General features: G+C 30.9%; 1 protein-coding gene across 2 annotated transcripts in view; it reads right to left on the bottom strand.

Moving 5' to 3' along the window:
- The window catches only part of LOC103575281 (acetylcholine receptor subunit alpha-like 1), a 47,778-nt gene that overhangs the window by 12,924 nt on the left and 14,824 nt on the right, over positions 1 to 20,030 (bottom strand). Inside the window, exons 1-3 of one of the 2 annotated variants that reach the window (XM_053739656.1) lie at positions 18,952 to 19,009; positions 16,893 to 16,937; positions 10,752 to 10,861 (exon numbers count right to left, since the gene is read on the bottom strand). In XM_053739656.1, the coding sequence (XP_053595631.1) occupies positions 10,752 to 10,861; positions 16,893 to 16,919 (137 nt within the window). In that variant the 5' untranslated portion in view covers positions 16,920 to 16,937; positions 18,952 to 19,009. Of the gene's footprint in view, positions 1 to 10,751; positions 10,862 to 16,892; positions 16,938 to 18,951; positions 19,010 to 20,030 lie in introns of those variants that run through there. The other variant, XM_008555007.3, reaches the window with a different exon arrangement.

The following is a 20,030-nucleotide window of genomic DNA, read 5'->3' as shown; positions in this document are numbered from 1 at the left end:
TTGATTTAAATTGTAAAATTAGTACATGATACGTTATTCAGCAGGCACATTTGAAGCTCATGTACATCGCTCAACATACTACCTCTTCTTTCATTTCATCACTATATCTATCAACAATATTCGCACATATCAACTAACGAAATTCATCGCTACCTAACTTATCTAATAATCTCATTTATTAAACATTACATTAGACTATCTAGTTGAATTACAAATTATCAACTAACCCATGTTGAAAATTACACATCAAAACTTTCCGTTCCTACAAATAATTCAATTCTAAACAACGTCTTAAACAGTAGCAGTAACATTTACAATAATTATAATAATAACTATAATTATAAACATGACTACAAACAATTCATACATATTTATCGCTTTCATGATAAAGTAAACTTTTAAAAGTATGATTACATATAAAAGTTAGCACCGTTTGAAATTAGCATCGCTTGCGTGATAAAAGACAATGAGGTAAATAGCTCTCCACAAACATAATATGCAAACATCCATCTAGTTTGTGTATACTCCTCCTTACTCTGTTTTACTTTACATCCTAAAAGTCCTTACATATATACATATATAGATATATATATATATAAATAGTAACATTGTCATGAGTGGTATCTTTGTAAGTGTACGGCGCCGCGACGCATCCGCATGGCAATGCCTTTATACATTGATTTCTCCTGGTTGCTGTTACTTCCTCATCTACTCTCTTCCTTTTTCACGGTCCCCTAACCACCCATTTCATTGCGCACTTTCCCCTGTCCCCTTTAACCCTTGTTCTATCCTTACGGCACATAACATTGGTTTAATATTCTCTGCATCCAACGTTCGTTGGTATTTCCGCCCTCTACATATAATATGTTACTACTCTACTCTCTTATACTCTACTGACTAATCTTCCTTACTGTCTATGTATACGTATAAATATCATTCTAAATTACTATTACATAGGTTATTGATATCAGTGAAAGCGCTCGCCATAAAAACTTGAGTGATATTTTAAATTTTATAAAACTTGTCAGTATTTAAATTTAATTATTATTATTATTAGTTTGTTGACTACGTGCTCTAATACTTTGAGAAGGGGGTTTTACTTGACGGTCAATTAATTTTTATAGCTTTTAATAATTCTTATTAATTAATTATTTATGCTCCAATAATTATAATTGGATATTTTATATGATTTATTCAGTGTCAATATTGTAAACTTCATACGATAAAATATAATTTCTAAACAATATTAAAAAAAAAAAAATTCAATTTTTAATAATAATAATAATAATAATAATCAAGTTCTACTTTTAATGGGAGGATTTATAAAAACCGTTTAATTTCTGGGCAAGTAAAGATTATCATCATCTTGATAAAACTTAATTTCCATGTAATGAATCAGTTAGTAGAGCAGCATTATTTAGTATATGTGATAAATGTAAAAATGAACAATGTGGTTGGAGTACTGGATGGATGATATGATAATATTAGCTTGTACAACTCGATGAGCTAAGGGTTAGCTTGTGATCGTGATCATAAATGCCAGAGAGACAATATTATTTAGCTTACGGCCCCTTGAGAATCGGATTATTAATGGATCGGTAGATGGCCACATTACTACGACAGTCTGTACACTTCTCGACAGTTATATGCCACAATTCATTTATTTACCATCCCAAACCTTTCATCAAATAACTTAACAAATTACTTATCCCATTTGATAATACTCGCCGGTCTCATAAATCCATTAGTTACTTAAATATTAATCATCAAGATCTCCAAAGACCATGCCACCATATCATCTCTGACAAAAACTTTCAAAAAATAAAAAAATATTATTCAAATAATGTACAAGGGCTTTATTTAAATTTATAGAGCTTATGATTTTTTATATGGAGCGTGGATTTTTAACCAAAAGCTGTCAATCTTTATATAATACTAGTAACCTACATAAATATATATCAAGTATCTGAAAACACGAATATATAAAATGTGTATAGTACTCGGATTCTCGTATTATCTGGCCTGTTTTCACCTTCGCCGATAACCCTTTCACTGCAAACTCACGAATACATTTTTATAAATGAATGCTGTTGACTTTTTCGTACAGAGATCGAGTGGTAGTTGAAGAAAAATATGTACATTTGTGATAGTAAAATGAGTAAGAGTAAACGAATGAAGGTGTAAATGTAAAATGAAAATAGAGATATGCATTTTGTTTTTCTTTTTTTTTATTTTTTTCTAATGCCAGCCAGCTGTTGGAGTTTTAGTGCTCTATATTTTTCTTGCTTGTGAAATATATGCCGACGATGAAAGAAACAGAGGATGGAGAAGAGTGCACCGAGAGTGGGATTGATTGAGTAGGGAATATCTATATGCATAGACATTTTACATTTACATTTAGATGTATATATGAATTAACATATATGTATATTTACATGTTAGTATGGATAAATAAATGGTGAGGCAGAAAAAAAAGTTCTTTAATCCCAGTCGAACTGATCTCGCTAAAAATGGGAGTGGTCGTGTGGCTTTAAGACAGAGAAGGAAACTCATTTTTATTTTGTTTCATTTTTTCTTTTGTCGACGGCAAAAAACTTTTGAATATCACGCAGTTGTCTACCGTTTATACTTTGTTGTTTATTATTATTTTTTTTTGTTCATTGCTGGTGTGTGTGTGTGTGTGTGTGTGTGTGTGTATGGTTATTTTTATGCTAACAGATACCAGAGGCATACACGTACGCGCTCGTTTTACTTTATTTTCTTTATGATTATAGAGCTGTTTTTGTTTAGTAGTTTTTTTTTATGTAGATGGTTTAGTTTAGTTTAGTTAAGTTGGGCTTGGTTCGTATGTGTTCGCTGGGTAAAGAATTAACGAGAAATATTTTGGTATTTTTGCCAATGAGTAAAAGTTATTTTTATGTTCATGGAATGGTTTAAAGTTTTATGAGAAAATTAAAAACTGATAAACGATAGTGTTAATATTTTAATTTACTTCAAACGTATTTTATTTTTTTATCCGTTTACGAGAATTTTAACAGTTATGCCTTGCTAAAAATTTCAAGTTTATTTCAGTCTACTCAAAAATTATTTTTACACCCATTTTAAATTGCGGAGCTTAATTAAAATTAATTATTATTACATATGATGATAATGTACATTTTAGTAAATAAATTACTATTATTTTTATAGAAATTGCTGATTTTCAATATATTTAAAAATTTTTAGTAATAATAATAATAAAAATAAAAATGTTAGATTCAATAAAGTTAAGAAAAAAAAAAATACATTCAAAAGCAAACCGGTTTTTTTTTTTTTTTTTTTTTTTTTTTTTTTTTTTTTTTTTTTTTTTTGGTAATTACTCTAGGCTTGTATGAATTCAGGTTAGCTGTATCTATCTCATAGTTGAATGGATTTTAAGATTTTTTTATTAGTGTGTTAAAAGTAAGAAGAAAAAATGAAAAATAAAAGTAAAAAAGCTTTCAAACTCTTTACCGCAAACAAGAAATGAAGCTAAGCCACATTCTTCGTGAATGCTTGGTTGCACATAGTAGCAGTAGTAGTAAACGTAGTGGTAGTCATGGTAGTTGTGCCAGTGGTCGTTGTCAAACGCGAGTTAGTGTAGGATTCCAACGACCGCATGGAATTCTCTTACCACATCTATACACAAAGATGTGGAGACCAGACGAGGAAGATAAACCAGGGCTAGGGATAGTAAGACGAAAAGAAGACGGAATGGAAAGAAGAAAGAAGAAAGAAAATAAGAGTATAAACGATAAAGAAAAGACTGGTTAGAGTTTGGATAGCGCGGGCATTTCGCCAACCATCCATCTTTAAGGCGCGCCATCGCTTTATTACCGTGACGCGCTTTGGCTGCTTGTAAGTTCACCGACTTTAGTTTTCCGAGCTGCAAACTACACTAGGCTAGATAGATATACAGTAACTGATATAGGAAGCTAAGTACTGTACCTAGTACCAGTATCGGTGCCTGGTACCTTGTGCCAGCATCGAGGGTATGTACAACAATAACTACATGTATAAAGTTAAACAGTTACAGGAAGATACATATATCTTTCTACTGGTTAAAGAAATACGGCTACGAGATACAATATATTATATATTATATATTATATAAATATATATATATATATATAAGGAAAATTTAGGTTTTTTTTCTTTGTCTTGAGGTAGTTGTATCTCTGTTGGGTTTTGTATGTATATCCTTAGATGGTGAATCGATTTCAGATGGTGAATAATATCTTGTGAGGGGCTACGGTCTATTGTACATAGAGATGCTGCTGAATTCTATTTTAGAATTGATGTGCTGAGGAAATGAACAGTCAACGGATATAGGAAATGTTCAGTAGCTCAAGATAGTTAGCGACAACGACTTAGGGAAGTTGTAACCAAGCTAATAGAGAACTCGATTGTTATACTTTTATGTATATAATATGTTTGTTTTATCTTTTTGTCTTTATAGATTATTAACTTTGAATTTTACAAAATATTTTAAGATATGTGAGCTACATTACGGTGAAATAATAATTTCAGTAAAAGCAGCATGTAATTTACGTCAAAAGAGACTTATGTCCAAACGAAATACAATATCCGGGGGTTGGTCTCGGAGAAATAGCCCCAGACCATATTCCATTGAACATTATTAAACCGTTTAATCAACGAAATCAAATTCCTCAGACAGATTATTCCACCACACATCATTAACTAATTAAATAACATTCAAGTTAAATTAAAATCATGCATGACTTGTTTCTCTTGGCAGGTTTGACGAGTTTGGTTGTTACGATGGACCGTCAGCAACTCGGAAGGAGTATAGAGGAGAGAGGAAAGAGGAAAGGGGAAAGAGGAAGCAGGAGGGTTAATTATAACGCCTTTTGGTTGATGCTAACCGATAGATGAGAGCAAGGGCGTGTCGTGTCCACAAGAGTATGACAGAAGACCCTCGAGTTCTCTAACACAAATACATATATGTATAGAAAAGCGTACGCGCACTACAGGGTATATAACTGCACAGAGGTGCCAGGTGACCTAAAATATGCCGAGTGCGCGTATCTCTTTCTCTCTCATTCACTCTCTCTCACTCACTCTCTCTCTCTCTCTGACTGTACATCACAAAGTATACAGCAGGCTACAGAGTACTCACTTTCTACTGTATATGAAAACCCTTTTATGAAAACTCCCTACACCAAACTCCAGCCTTCTCAGCCTCATTCTCATCATCTCTGCAAGAGCATAAGCATACTGCATATACAATATACATACATTAATATGTATCACGCGTATGAGTGGATCCAGCAACCAGATGACTCTAGATTATATATATATCCGTCTACTCTCGACATGTCTGGTCGTGAAACTTACACTTGGACCTCACTCTTGTTGAGAAGTCTGACTCTTTTTTTTCCCTTTTGTTTTTATAAAAAAAAAAAAAAAAAAAAAAAAAAAACCCTTTTACGCTTTCACACATTTTAGGTCGGGCTTGTGTGTACCAACTGGAACCATTTTTCGTTTTCTTTCATCCTGTATACGACACTATGTCCAATTTAACCCACACGATCCTTTTCACTACATACTTTATATATAAAATTACTTTGTTGTTGGTTCTTTGGAGATTATAATGGATAATGGACGATGGATTTCCTAAAGGAATTTTCCGAGATAACTACTATTTTTTATCTCGAAAAATGAGTTTTTTTTCTATAGAAAACAAAAATAATATGAGAAAGAGTGTTGAGAGAATCTAATTGATTGCAAGATAACTCGAGGTACAGTATTAGACTAATAAATATAGATCGTAATAATGAATTATTTATTAGTTATTAAAATTTGCATATAAATAATGTTATATGTGTTTATGTGATTAATCAGTTGTGTCCATAAATCTTTGGGTACTTTTGTAAGCTGGTTGGTAGAATAATGGTTAGTGTAGATAAATTTATTTGTTGATTGATGATACATGAATAATATTAAGTTTATTATTACCAGTAGGATGGACAAATATTTGAGGTAGAAAATAATGGTTGGACAGTATTTTTAAATAATTATACTGAGTAAAGTCACTGAAATTTGAAATAATTCCGGTGATTATAGGATATTTGTCTACGAAGCCATTGAAAGGAAAACAAAACCTAGAGCAACTTCCGACGACAATTTACTCTGTTTCTAAACATAGGAAAGGAAATTTCAGCAGGTTTTTATCTCTGTTGTATTATGTTGTCAGTTCAGCAAGAGCAGAAGCAGCAACCGTTGAATTTCATACTTTTCTACGATCTATTTCTTTCATACAATTTCGTTCACTAGTGAGTTAGTGCTTTTGAGTTACAAGAATAAGAAGAAGACGAAGAGGAGGAGAATGATGACGATCATAGTGATGGCAACAATCAAGAAGACGAAAACAAAGATGAGAACGAGAATGATAGATAGCAAGTTTCGGGAAATCAATCAAATGTCGTAAACTTTCTTGATGTCATTCTCGAGTTTTAAAGACAAAACATCCCATGATAAAAGTCTCGATCGCTTTCTACTTAAAGAGTCTTCCTTGAACTCAGATATATTTTTTCTTCCCAACGGATTTTCACTTTTCTTTTTAATTCCCTTCTCTCTTCTGTGATATGACGAAAAACTTGGGCAGACTCTAAAGAGTATAGAGGGATCTTTTTTATCGAGCGATAAATTGCATTTCAAAATATATTTCCGTTCCCATTCGAGATAAAATTTTATGATCGGTAAAGTATATTATATTTCCGATCAATCAGACTGTTAATTCCGTATATTTACTTATTACCTTTAACCAATTGAAATATTTATCATGTTAATAATTAAATATTACCAATAAACAACGTTCATAGTAAATTGCTTGACCAATAAAGTTTTAAATATTTAATCAATATTAAAATAAGGTAATCTGAAAAAAAAAAGATATATTATTATTATTATTAAAGCTTTACAAGCACTTGAGCGCAACAACGATCCATAGCTGCTAAAGAGTTTGATCATCCTCTTTTGTCGCCGCGGTTTAATTGTGTATGCAATTTAGTGGTAATCGTTGGGAAAGTGGCATGATGATATACAGTACAAATATATACATAATACATGTACATAACTATGTATGTATATATATAAAGATATATATTTATACAGCGTGTTGATAACAGGTGAGGAAGGTTGCTTTATATAGAATAATAATACACTACAAGAAGAGACAAATCTGTAAAAGGGTAGAGGGTATAAGGCTGAAGGATGCAGTTGTAGATGTAGTTGTAGTTATAAATGTATTGTTATACATGTGTGAGTAGTTTTATGTGTGTGTAGTGAGGGTTGTATACAATGGATTGGTACGATCTAGGACAAGCTGCAGGTGCGGTAATCCAGTGATAATGGAGTAACGAGATTCTCGCGCACGTACTTACGTTCTTGGCATATTTTAACGTTGAATTTTATCCCACAAAGGATATGTGCTGAAAAAAGGGGCAAAGTGGGCGCTGAAAGTAGAGAGTGAAGTGGGCTATAGCCCACTATAGAGCCCGATGGGTGAAATTGTGTAAAGAATGAGAATAGAAATGGGTAAAGGACCCAAGAGAATAAAGGACGATGTGAAGCTGAAACTATGCAGTTTATTATTTTTTCCTATAGGGTTTGTTAAATATTATACATGAAAATGTCTTTGCTTTCTGAGCATTCTTTTAATACCACTAAATGTTTTTTGTTTACTTTTTCTGGCGCGATGCGATAACGAACAAGTTTTCAATTTCACTTTCGGCTAATAAAGAATGTTTCATTACATTTCAGAACTGATTTTGATAAAAATTTTTATTTATATATTTGTTTTATCAAATTAACCGAGTTGTAGACATTAAAAATGTATATAACGCTTTTTGTAAATTATCCAAATAATAAAATTATAAATTACAACTTTTATAATTTTTACTTTATTTTAAATATAATTAATTATTTTCACAATGAATAAAAATTTTTTTATTTATTTGCATGCAAATTTAATTAATTTTACATGATTTTATTGTTAATTAATTTTTATACTGTTTTAATTAGAGAACCAAGTTATTATTTTAACATAGAAAAAGTTTGAGTATTTTATTGTTGTTAACGAATCAATGAATAATAAAGTGAGTTATTAAATTAAATTGATATATTATTTTAATATATAAATATATACTTTCATTACTATCTAAAATTATTTCTCCGCGCCAACAAGTCCATTATAAATTATAATTAAAATAACAGAAATGGTGGCAATATTTATTATTATTGTGACAATAATAGTAAGTTTGTTAACGAGAGTTTTCCAGAAAAAAAAAAAAAATGTAATTATAATGAAATTTTTGGTATGAAATTCTATTGTATTTGACTTAATTCATTTCTTTTAATACTTTTAATTATGTTTTAGTAATAAAAACGGTTTTTTGCTGTTTTGGATGACAGATTTTAAAAAACCAGCTCAAAGTTTCTTTATTTATATGTAAACATTCTTTTGAAATTCTTACATACACATCTTACTATAGAATCTGAGTCCACTTGAACCAGCAAGATATTACTTCAATTAAAACTTTAATGCTCTCTTTTCATAAATTTTTGGTTTTTACACTCTGCTAATAATTACAATGATGGTAACAGGAAATAATATTTAAAAAGTAGATTTTTTGAATGGATAATGAATACAACAAGACGGTGACAAAATAACATAAAATCATATGCTCGATAGATTCTATTTAACTACTTTTTATTGATAAACTAATGAATATATGTATATATGTGCAATAGGATAGACTTGAAAACTGAAGGCAGATGAAAAAAAAATAATAATAATGATAATAGAATATAATCGGCATTGAGCAGCGAATTCGATTTTACGTGCATCTGTATTGCAGTATTGGTAATAAAATACGGTGAGGGTTACACTGAGGATATAGATGAGGGGTTGGATGGGAGGAAAGAGATACTAGTGGATGAATAGCGTTGCATCGCTATCGTTTTTCAATGTTATACGGGCGATGCTGTTGGTAGTATGCTCGTATGCTTTTCTACTATTACTAACACAACTATTGCTGACGCTGAGCGCAGTGGAAACCGAGACATGTCGCTTTGTCCAATACACTATTGCAAACTAAAAATGTACGCGTACTGTGCTCAATATCATAACCTTTTACGTGCGCCTGCGTATTAGTTTTATATAATAATAATAATAATAATAATAAACTGTTGAGTAAATATGAATAATTTGAAAAATTTAATTTTTAATAAAAACTAATGAGAGGAATTTAATTACTTCTAGAGGCTCAATATGCATCAGAATTTTTTTTTTTTACCCATTTCAATATAGTTTTCCTAAAAGCTTATTTTTTTAGTTTCATTTCCCGATTTTTTCATTTTTTCTAGTCATTTATTTTTGTTTTAGTGAACAACCAAGCGAAAGCAATTTTTGATAAAAATCGTCATAAATTTGAGCAGCATTTCTTATTCCATGACGTACAATCCAAACTAAACTAAATAATTCAATAATTTTCTTTAAATCAAAGAGCTACAGTCATTTATTTTAAAAATGTAAAAATTGCCATTTTTAATGCATAAAAAATATTTTAACAAAATTTTTCATTGAAAAATAAATAGATAAAAGTGGAATTACTTTATTTTAATAAAAAAAAAAAATAAGAAATGTGAATTTCGTTGATAAATTATTTTATCCAACGATATTACATTGTGTTGACAGGACAACTCGATTTTTTCAATTCGTCTTATCTAAAGTTAAAAAACGTAAAAAGACATAAAATAATCCAAGAAATAAAAAAAAAAAAAAAAACAAAAAATAGATGCAATATCATTCTTTATTTCTTTCCTTTACTCGGATTACCAAAACTCGATTGTCGCTGAGACGTCGACATGGCAACTGCGCGACCTCTTTTACTCGATTTTTTTTTCTCACGGCTTTCATCCCCTTATATTTTTATGTCTTTTTCTCCCTTAACATTTTCTCCACTTCGCCTTTATTTTTCTTTTCCTCTTTATATTTTTATCTCTTGTTTCAACCTGCATCTACTTTTTCGATGATGCACTTTTCTCTCCTGGTTAAAGAAAACTAATGCAAGAGACAAAGATGCCAGATTTTAAAATACAAAATGAGGATGCAAAGTAAGTTTGAATAACGTATAGATATATACATGTAGTACAGTGTAGAGTAGAGGATAAAAAGGATAAAAAAATACTTAAAACGAGAGTATTAACCAATCTGACATGGCAAACGATTCATTTTCAAGTGCTACTAGATTCACCCTCGAAATTTACTCCATAATATTATTCCAAGCTAGAGTACATAGATCGTAGATTTCTCAAATAGTTATGACTGAGTCTGCGATAAGAGCGTTTGTAAGTGAATAAATTTAGGAGAAAAAAACCTAGTGAACATTACTGTTGAAATAAAAAAAAAAATTCTGGCGCTATTGGTGAATATATGAGATTAATTTAAATTGAGCAGATTGGCTCTAGCACAAGCTATCAACATGTTTGACGCTTTTAGTATGCCCAGTTTGAAATTATATGAGTAATAAAGGAGGTTTATGGTGATTATGTAGGTGAGTGGTGTTGATAACAGGCACTATTAGATTATTAGATAAAGGTGATACTAAATGGAGATAATAAGGAAATTATGGGCGTTTATAGGAGATAATAAGTTTACGACTTTTTATATTAAACTAATTATTGGTGAAATAAAATATTAAACTTACTTGTTATAAAGAACAATGTCTGGCAGCCATATGTGTTCAGATGGCACGTGGATTGTTTCGACTCCACCATATTCCTCTGGATTCCATTTGAGCTTATAGTCATTCCACTCCTGGACATAATAAAAAAAAAAACCATGTCAGTGTGATCTGTTCGTCCCTGGCATCGTAACTTTTAAATCGATTAATCAATATTTCCGCTATAAATACGTCGCCTGAGTTGAGGAGACTTAAAGTCGTAGAGATGAGAAAGTGGATTTCCTGCTCGTCTCTTATCAACTTCGACTAATCGCTAGGGATGACTGTTCAAGATGAATCTCTTTTCATACCCGCACGGCCAAGTCTTTCATCCACCCCACGATTTCACTCTCCCTTATCTACTACCCTCTTTTTTTGTCATCCTCTCTCATTTTGTCATCAACTCTACTAAACCCTCAACCCACCTCCACCACCACGACTCTTCTTACATTACAATCATTAAAATAATTGCTAATTTGCCTTATCTAAAATCTTACATAATTTATTATCTCGTTTTAACTTCATTTAATTTTATTAATTTTTATTATTATAACTTTAGACTTTTATTTATCATATTTTTCATTTTACTTAAATTAATTACAATAATAAAAATGATATATTCAAAAAAATGATTAATTAATTGATTGCGCGAAAACTAATAAATAAAAAATTAAACGGAAGGTAAATAATAAAATAGTATAAATTACTGTGGATAAGTGTTTAATGAAAATTTAATAGATTGAGAGTGTTAAAAATACTAAAGAGCTTTTTGAATGAGTTAAATATTTTATTCATTTCTATATAGATTTAAATCTAAAGGTTAACATGTAAATGTAAATATGTATTTTATAGGTGCATCAGACAATTCAACCACGAAATTGAATATCTATTTGTAAAACAGACATAGAGTAAAAAAATCTGTCACGCGTGCCATCACTAGCATTCTTCTGTCCATCAGAATGCGTTGTTGCATCAACGCCGCTGACTATCCACTTTAAAACCACTCATCCGCATATATGTATTTTTATTTTTAAATATTTTCACAACTAAACTGCCGAGCACGTAATGCATTTTTGTCAGCTCACACTTTTCTTTGCGTCACATAATTATTATAGTTTTTTTTTTTATTTTCTTCAGCTCTATATAATTGTTTGGTACTGGTGTTTTGCTAGGCTTCTTCTAAAGCACCTACTGGTACCGCAGTAGTACAAAAAGCTCTCGTGAGCACAAGCTTCTGTTGATGTACGTGTATGTTATTTATTTATATTTTTTACACCGCTTTTGTAGTGGCTTTTCTTTTTACGGAAAATTATACCAGTACTCGTGTGTTTAAAGATTTTTATTTTCTTATGATAATAATGTTTACGGAACTCTTGCTGAAAAATGTTAATTTATTATTATTTTTATACTTCACAGTCATTAGTAGGAATATATATATAGTTATTTATTTTTAGAGACATCTTTTGTATACTTTTATCTAACTGTTCACATTCACTGCATAAATTATTTTCATAATATTTTTCGCAGTATAATCGCATTAAGTTAATCTTGAGAATAAGTTTCATATAAAAAATATTTAATTTATAAAGAAGGCCCGTGAAAAATAGAGACGCTAAAAAAAGAAAATTAGGCAAATTTTGAGGATACCCCATTTTTAATTACAATTAAGATACTAATTGATGATTGAATAAAGTAAAATAAAATAATATTTCTAACGTCAAAGAAGTGAAAAATAATAAATTAAGCCTACTCATTAAAACTCATAAATTAATAAAAATACCAAGCGAAAAACAATAAATCAAGCCAGCATTTTTAGTTGTCATTCATTTAATTTAATCCGCCAGTCAGTAAATCACTAAACCAATTAATCATTATTAATTGCCTAAATAAAATTATACCGTATCAATAAAAATATCAATAAATTATATTTATTTTTTTAATTAAAAAAGAAAGAAAATAAATAGATGAATCGAAAAATCAGGATTATTGGAAATTAGTAGCTGTGAGTATATTTTATTTTAGTGTGAAGCTGCAAATCAGAGAACTGATTGTTCAACTGAATATTTCACATTATTTTGTGAGCTTGTCACAACCAAAGTGATGGGGTCGCGTGTTGGTAAATAGGATAGAGAGAAAGAGTAAATGGGGATGGGATGAGACTGGTACCAGTGGTGACTGTCAGATAGTAGATTTGCTATTTAACCAAGCGAAATTTAATTTACGCATTAATCAACTTTTTCACAAATAAGTATATACGATGTGTGCATCCGAATAAAGTAGACACTCGATATATATTATTTGCAAGCGTGGATGAGCGAGTTGAACAGCCACCGGCGGTAAAAGAGGATGATATATATTTATATTGAAAGGGAGAGAAGGAGATAGTATGTATGAGGGGGTTGACGTGTCGATTCGATTTGGCTGAAGGAAGATTCATTGCAAGCGTACAGGGTGCAGTTGCCCGAGTCACCGCCTCTTGTGTCGGTAACGAGCAGGATAAATGCTGTTTAACGATTTATCACTAAGTGCTTATCGCTCTCGTATCTTCTAACTAGATCTGATGGGTAATCAAAAATAAAATGATAAATTAATATGTATATATATTTAACAAAAATTTATATTTTTTTAATTTAAAAAATTTAAAGACTGGTCAATAAACAAGGAGTGCACGAAAAATAATATTGTGAAAGACTTTATTTATTGAAGAAAAATTAAAGTTTTATCAATAATATGAAAAAGAGTATCATAAGAATAGTAAGACGATGAATGTGACGACAACTCCGGCTGAGACTAGGACTTAAATGGCTTGAGTCTATTGTCGCCATAGTACGTAGTGCCTTGACTATGAGGAAATAAGCCACGCCAAGTCTTTGGCTTTTGTACGATCAAGAATTTCCTCTTTCCTATCTATCTTTTCTCTCATTTCTCTCATTTCTCTCGATTCTCTTATTTCTCTTGCTGCTTCAGTAAACCTAATCTTTCCGACAACTTTAACAATTCAATACGCTACACTATAATGTCTCACTTTTTACTAGCACACACAAAACACCTATACAAAATCTTCGACGCTTTCAGTGGGTTAATAAAATCTAAGAATGGACTGTTTCATTTACTCCATTATCCCGACACATACTATTTAACTTTATCCAACTGAAATCCTTTTTTTTTACGCCAGGAAAATCCTTTTTCGTAAACAAAATCCTTTTTCTCATTTTCTAAATGTATCCACCACGCTTTCACGCTTTTTTATTCGTTAATCTCAATTTATAACAATAAAAACGAAAAAAAACGATGGTAAAATATTTTTATTTAAACATATTTGTCATCAAGTTAGAACAATATCTTAGTTTATCACTTGAAAGAAACCACAAAATATCTACACAAGTTGACGTGAATGTTGTCTAGGAGTCTAGACCACTATGGAAAAGTCTACTTACTGTTTAGTGAACACAATGTCCATTTCCCGTCCTTTTATTAAGTCCTCTTTATTTTCATTGTCACATGACATTTTAATACTAACACCGGACAATTTAGCTTTCAGCGCTCTTACATTGTCGTTACAGTCTCAACACTAAATGTCAAATTATATTTACCCTAAATTATCATTACAATATACTGTACTTATGTACTTAACCGAATCCCTTAGCAAAAATTTTAAAAAATAATAATAATATTATTTATATCTATTTTATTTTATCAATAAGGTTTTTCACCAGACTGTAATCAGATAATTGAAATCGAGTGGGGAAAAAAAAAAGAAATAAAAACAATATGCGTAATATCTCATCTAGACTTTTATCTCTTGACTCTTGAGCTTTTTTTTCCTAAAGCAAAAAGTTGACAAAAATAAAAGTTACATTTCCCATCAGACAAAATCCTTTTTATATTCATTCTCAAAAGAATTCTCACTTCCGATTTTTATATCCTATTTTATTTTTTTATATCTGATTTCTTATTCTTTATTTTTATTAGGTATATTTTTCGCGAGAATATAAGGGCCAATGAACGAAGCAAAAATACAAGAGTTTAAGCCCGCAGCGAGAAGAAAAATCACCCGAGCTAAAGTTTTCTGGGCAATCGCCAAGAAATCCTTTTTATTTATTTTATTTTTTTGCTTCTTATATTTTGTGTCTCTCTCTCTCTCTCTCTCTCTCTCTCTCTCTCTCTCTCGCTTAATCTCAAACTTGAAGAAATATTTTCTGCCTTGAGCCTGGAGCTTCTTTGTCGGGCAAAGTTCTGAATACTGAAGTTAATCCAACAAAGACAATCCTCACCAAGACAGACAACTATTTTACAATTAAAATATTTCTCTAGGGCATTCATCTTGTATTTTTTTCTTTTCTGTAATATTATTAGTATTCGATCCTATGTAAGTTTCCATGAAATATTCTTTTCTTGTCACTTTTTTATTTCCTTTATCTCGTCCATGTACTCAATCGTTAAATCATTCGCTGTCTTCAATCATTATTATAATTATTTTTCTTTTATTTTCTTTCATTACTTTATTCACCACACCTGGCGTCAATTTTCCATCCTCTGCGTTTTATTCAAACTACCCATTATTTAAAGTAGTTAAATGCACTTTTTTTAGCTCTTACATTCCTTTGTTAAGCCTCAAGTGGTATAGAAAAATAAAATGAAATGAATTGAAAATGAAAATTGTTTAAATTTTTTATAATTTTCCAAAAAAAAAGAACAAAGAAATAAAAAAGCATTAGATTCAGATCAAAACCAAATGGAACCAGGAGCAAGAGAAAGAAATGAAGAAAATAAAGGTGATGAGATGATATTGAGAGCTGGAGAGCCCTCTTGCGGTGACGTCGGTTAACTAAGACAAGAGTCGATAAAACTAGTGAGTTTTCTTCCTTATTTTATTTTGTGCTTTTTATTTTTATTTTATTTCATTTCTTTTTTACTCAGGTCTATTTTAGTGTAGTAAAGCTCTTGAGCTGGCGGGGTTTCATCGCCATTGAGCGTCGTTGCGGCGTTGTTACCCGGTGAATTATGACGGGAAATGGGCAATGACTGTTTCTTTTTAGTAGCTAGTGGTGTTCAGCCCTCTGGATTGCCATGGGATAAACCCACTGGGACTTTGTAGACACTAAGTAGACACTGATTAATCGTAAACTTTTTTTTTTTTGTTTAATCTGCACAGGGGGGAAGATGAAAATTGAAAAGACTGTTGCCAGCTTTTGAGCGACTAAATTTCCAGTCTATTGATAATTAATTTTTTTTTTTTGTTTAATAAAAAATAATTGTTTTAATTTGAAAATAAAGTACTTTTGAGGAAAATTTAAAAATAAAAATAAATTGTTGTTAAGAAAAAAATTTTTTTGAAATACCCTAGTCAATCCCACTCTCAAAGCTCAACATTGAATAACAAAACTAATAAACCTCTTCACTTAAGCTCGCTGTCAAGATTGTCGCAACCGGCATACAGTCCCAACGATAGTGATTTATCATATAAAAAAAAAAGTTTTTAGTTGAAATCTTGGAAAATAAAAATAAAAAAATAAAAAAACAGGTCGCGTCTCACATAGAGAATAATATATAGAATAGCATGAGCTGACGTGGCATTTCCCAACGCGGCTTTCACACCCCCTGTCACTCATACCAGGGGCTTCTGAACTGTGAAGACCCCCCAACGCCCATTCAACATGCCCCGTACGTGCTCACACTCTGTGACTGTCCTCGGAATCCTTCTTCAACCACTGGCAAATAAACATATTCGAGTGATCTCTTGAGGCCATTTCAATGCTTTTTTCGATTTACCTCACTGGCAAATACGCTCACACATTCTAGCTTTCAGATTTTTTCCAACCACCCACTACTCAACCCACTACCTTTTCATTCCTCACATCCCCGCGTTCAGCGGCACTCTCTTTGCCTCTTTGTCCCAATCATCATTTCTGAACCTCCACTGGTCTCTTTCGGTGTCTCGTCACTCGCAATAACATTCCCGACTATGTCTACGGATCTTATGGAATAGACGTACGTGATAAACCTCGCAGTACCCACGTGTATCATTTACGTCTTGTTCATATAAATTTATTATACTTATTATTTTTATTTCCCATTTAATTATACCATTAACTGCATCGATTTTTAATAAAAAGCAATGCTTACCTGCTCCACCCAAACATTGGTCGTCATAATTTGATTCTTCAAATTCTGAAACAAAAATAATATTATTTTCATCAATATCAATATAAATTTATTAAAAATATCCTTAAAGCTGAAGTGAATATTTAAATAAAAAATTGAATGTTTCAGGATTTCGCAATATAAACTGATTGATACTGATAAATACCCATCATCTGTCAATGTTATAGAATATCATAAATAAATTTTGACGCCAGAGGAACGAGTCGTTAGTTGAATCAGGTTGAAAACGATAAATTATAACCGTCAAGCTATACCTTTACCTTATCTAAGACATTTTTTGACACATCGTTATAACAGTTAAATAATGGCTTAAATAATCCTACATCGTTATTCATAACGAATAAATTTTTTACATTATTAATAATTCTTCTTACCCAAAATAAATAATAGGTTGTATCGTTAGATACCAACTGCGCAATTAATCGAGTGATAGAGTAATAGAGTCTGCAGTCAATTATAGACAACTGAATTTTAGTAATAGATCTAAAGGTGAGTTATTCGATGATATCGAATATTTTGTAAATTGTGTCTCGACATTCTCCATATATGTATACATACATACGTATTGTATATATCAATATATCTATGTATTACATGTATACTCTATTATTATATATGGGAGAATGAATTTCAATCTATGGAATAGCTGATCGTGACGCGTAATGCAATTTACAGAATGGAACAATTTCAAAGTTTGCGATAGCTTCTGCAACATGGTAACTCATCTGGTGCTGGTGTACTAGATATGGACAACTGAGAGAAGAGGGTTGAGGAGAGAAGAAGGACCTAGGTCGGTTGCTTGTTCCACGTGTAATTGAGGTGATGTTGGGCTTTTACAAAATATATCACACATCAATCTCCAGTTAAACTAACGCCGATCCTCGTCCAATCAACCGATACTCTATTTTAATCTAAAATATTTAATTGAATATCTATTATAGGATTTAGTTTGTATAAAAATTCAATTATACTTTAGAACAACCATTGCAGTTTATTTTTTTCAAATTCAACATATATATATGTACATATTGAATTTTCTAGTTTGTCAACTGAAAATTTCAGTATAAAGTGTAAAATGTTTTTTTTTTTAATTTATTGAGGTAAATGAAATTAAAAGTGGGTATATCGTTAAAAAACGAACGCGTGTAATAAAATCGAGTATAAATAAATAAAAAAATCGCATGTTAAAAAAAAAAGTTTTATTTAATATCGTGGCTGTTAATACTTTTAAACTATCGCTAAAAATATTTTATCATGAAAAAATTTATCTCAAACGATATTAATTTAAAAAAAATTTTTTTTTTTTCGTTCAAGGTGCACGGAAAATAATTTTAACTACCTGAAGCGTTGAGAATTTTATCGGTAAAAGTTAACCAGGCAATACTACACTTGCGTCGGTATGTATGTAGGTATATATAAAAATAATGAAACATATAAAACGATTTATATCTAAGAGCACTTGGCACCCGTATCGTCAGATATTCGGCATAGCGTTTTTTTAACCCCAGTATATCTGCAACACGTTTCTCCTGTTATCGACAAGCAGCCAGTCTGCTAGAATTTTTAATGACAACTGACAAACGATGACAATGACTACTACAGTGCCTGTTGTAACTATTACGACCGAGGTTTTTCCTGATAGCTCTACGATTTTTTAAAATCTGTTTACTCGTTATTTTTTAACCTCATTCCATTATTTATTTAATTTTTTTTTCTTTTCACTGTTGTTGTTTATAGACTTTTTTAATACTCTAGTTCTAGGTTATATTACTTCAAACAAGCTTGAACAATGTCGTGCGCATTTCTCGCAGGGAAATAACACTAAAAATTCTAAAATAAAACGACCGGTACTTTTTGTGCTCTCGAGGGTGCTGTTGAGTCTTATTTCGTTGCAAAATTTTTTTTTCCTTCAACTCACTCGTTTCACACAAAAATCTTAACCCAGATATGAATAACTTAATCAAATATTTTTTTAGATAAAAAAAAATTCGTTCTCTTTTGAATGGTGTCAATGTCTTACTTTATTTTTTTCATGTAATATTATGTAATATATTGAATATCCATATTTGTATATTTTCTTGTCCCCAGCAAGACAAAAGATACTTTACATAAACGTTTTGTAAGGTCTCTTGAAGATCAAACTTTCCAAGAGGTAAAGAGAGGGTAAATATCGAAGCAAGAGCACGTTCACGTTTTATCTATTGTCATCAGTTGTTACCGTAACTTAAACGGTCATGTCTTTTAACACTATATCTACATCAAAAAATACGCACACACATTTTTACTTTTACGCATATAAATTTACAAAAAGTTTGTATGTATAATATTTGCAAGTGACAGCATTTGAGAAGGAGCAAAGTACATATTGCAGGGCGCCATCTGGCTCGGGTGTAGGTGAACTACGTTCAGATCCTCTAGGAAATACGAATCGTCTAAGATGAGACAGGAATCAGGAGTGACCATCGTCCATGAAAATAAAGAGATAAGACATAATAAAAAGCGAAAGAGGAAATGAGAGAAGGACCTGGTTAAGGAATGCTGGCAAACTTTGTTAGTCATAAGTTGCCAAAGAACAAGGTTAGCTCAAAGCTTTAAAAGAAGAAGAAGAAGGAGAAAAAAAATACATGAAACAGTACGTTTTCTTGTCGTGTGTCTCTTCCACTTGTTCTTTACTGGATATAATCCGTAACATTCTTAGTCTGCCTTTCGTCGTAACATCAATAGTTTTTTTTTTTTTTTACTTACTATTTATTTTGTTTGCTATTTTTTTATGCTCCTTTTCCGCTTTGAGAGATAATGGAAGTTTGGTGACATCGAAAAGTGCTTTCATCGAGTATCGTTATTTTACAGAGATAATAATATTATGTTTAAAGTTTTCTGCGATAAAATTACATTTTTTTTTTTTTTTTTTTTTTTTTTTTTTTTTTTTTTTCAAATTAATTTAAATAATTTTCAGTCCTCTGCATATATTTTTCTAAACAAATATTGTACAAACTTGTTTTTGTTCTGGAAAATGTTAAATAATTTAAAAACTAAAGCTAATTGAAAAGTATAATTTAAAATGAGAACAGTTATAATTATAAATAAAATGTAGAAAGT

Source organism: Microplitis demolitor, chromosome 5, assembly GCF_026212275.2.
Source record: "Microplitis demolitor isolate Queensland-Clemson2020A chromosome 5, iyMicDemo2.1a, whole genome shotgun sequence".
In the NCBI taxonomy this organism is placed as follows: domain Eukaryota; kingdom Metazoa; phylum Arthropoda; class Insecta; order Hymenoptera; family Braconidae; genus Microplitis; species Microplitis demolitor.
The sequence above is the reverse complement of the archived record's forward strand: the minus strand, read 5'-3'. Positions and strand labels throughout refer to the sequence as shown.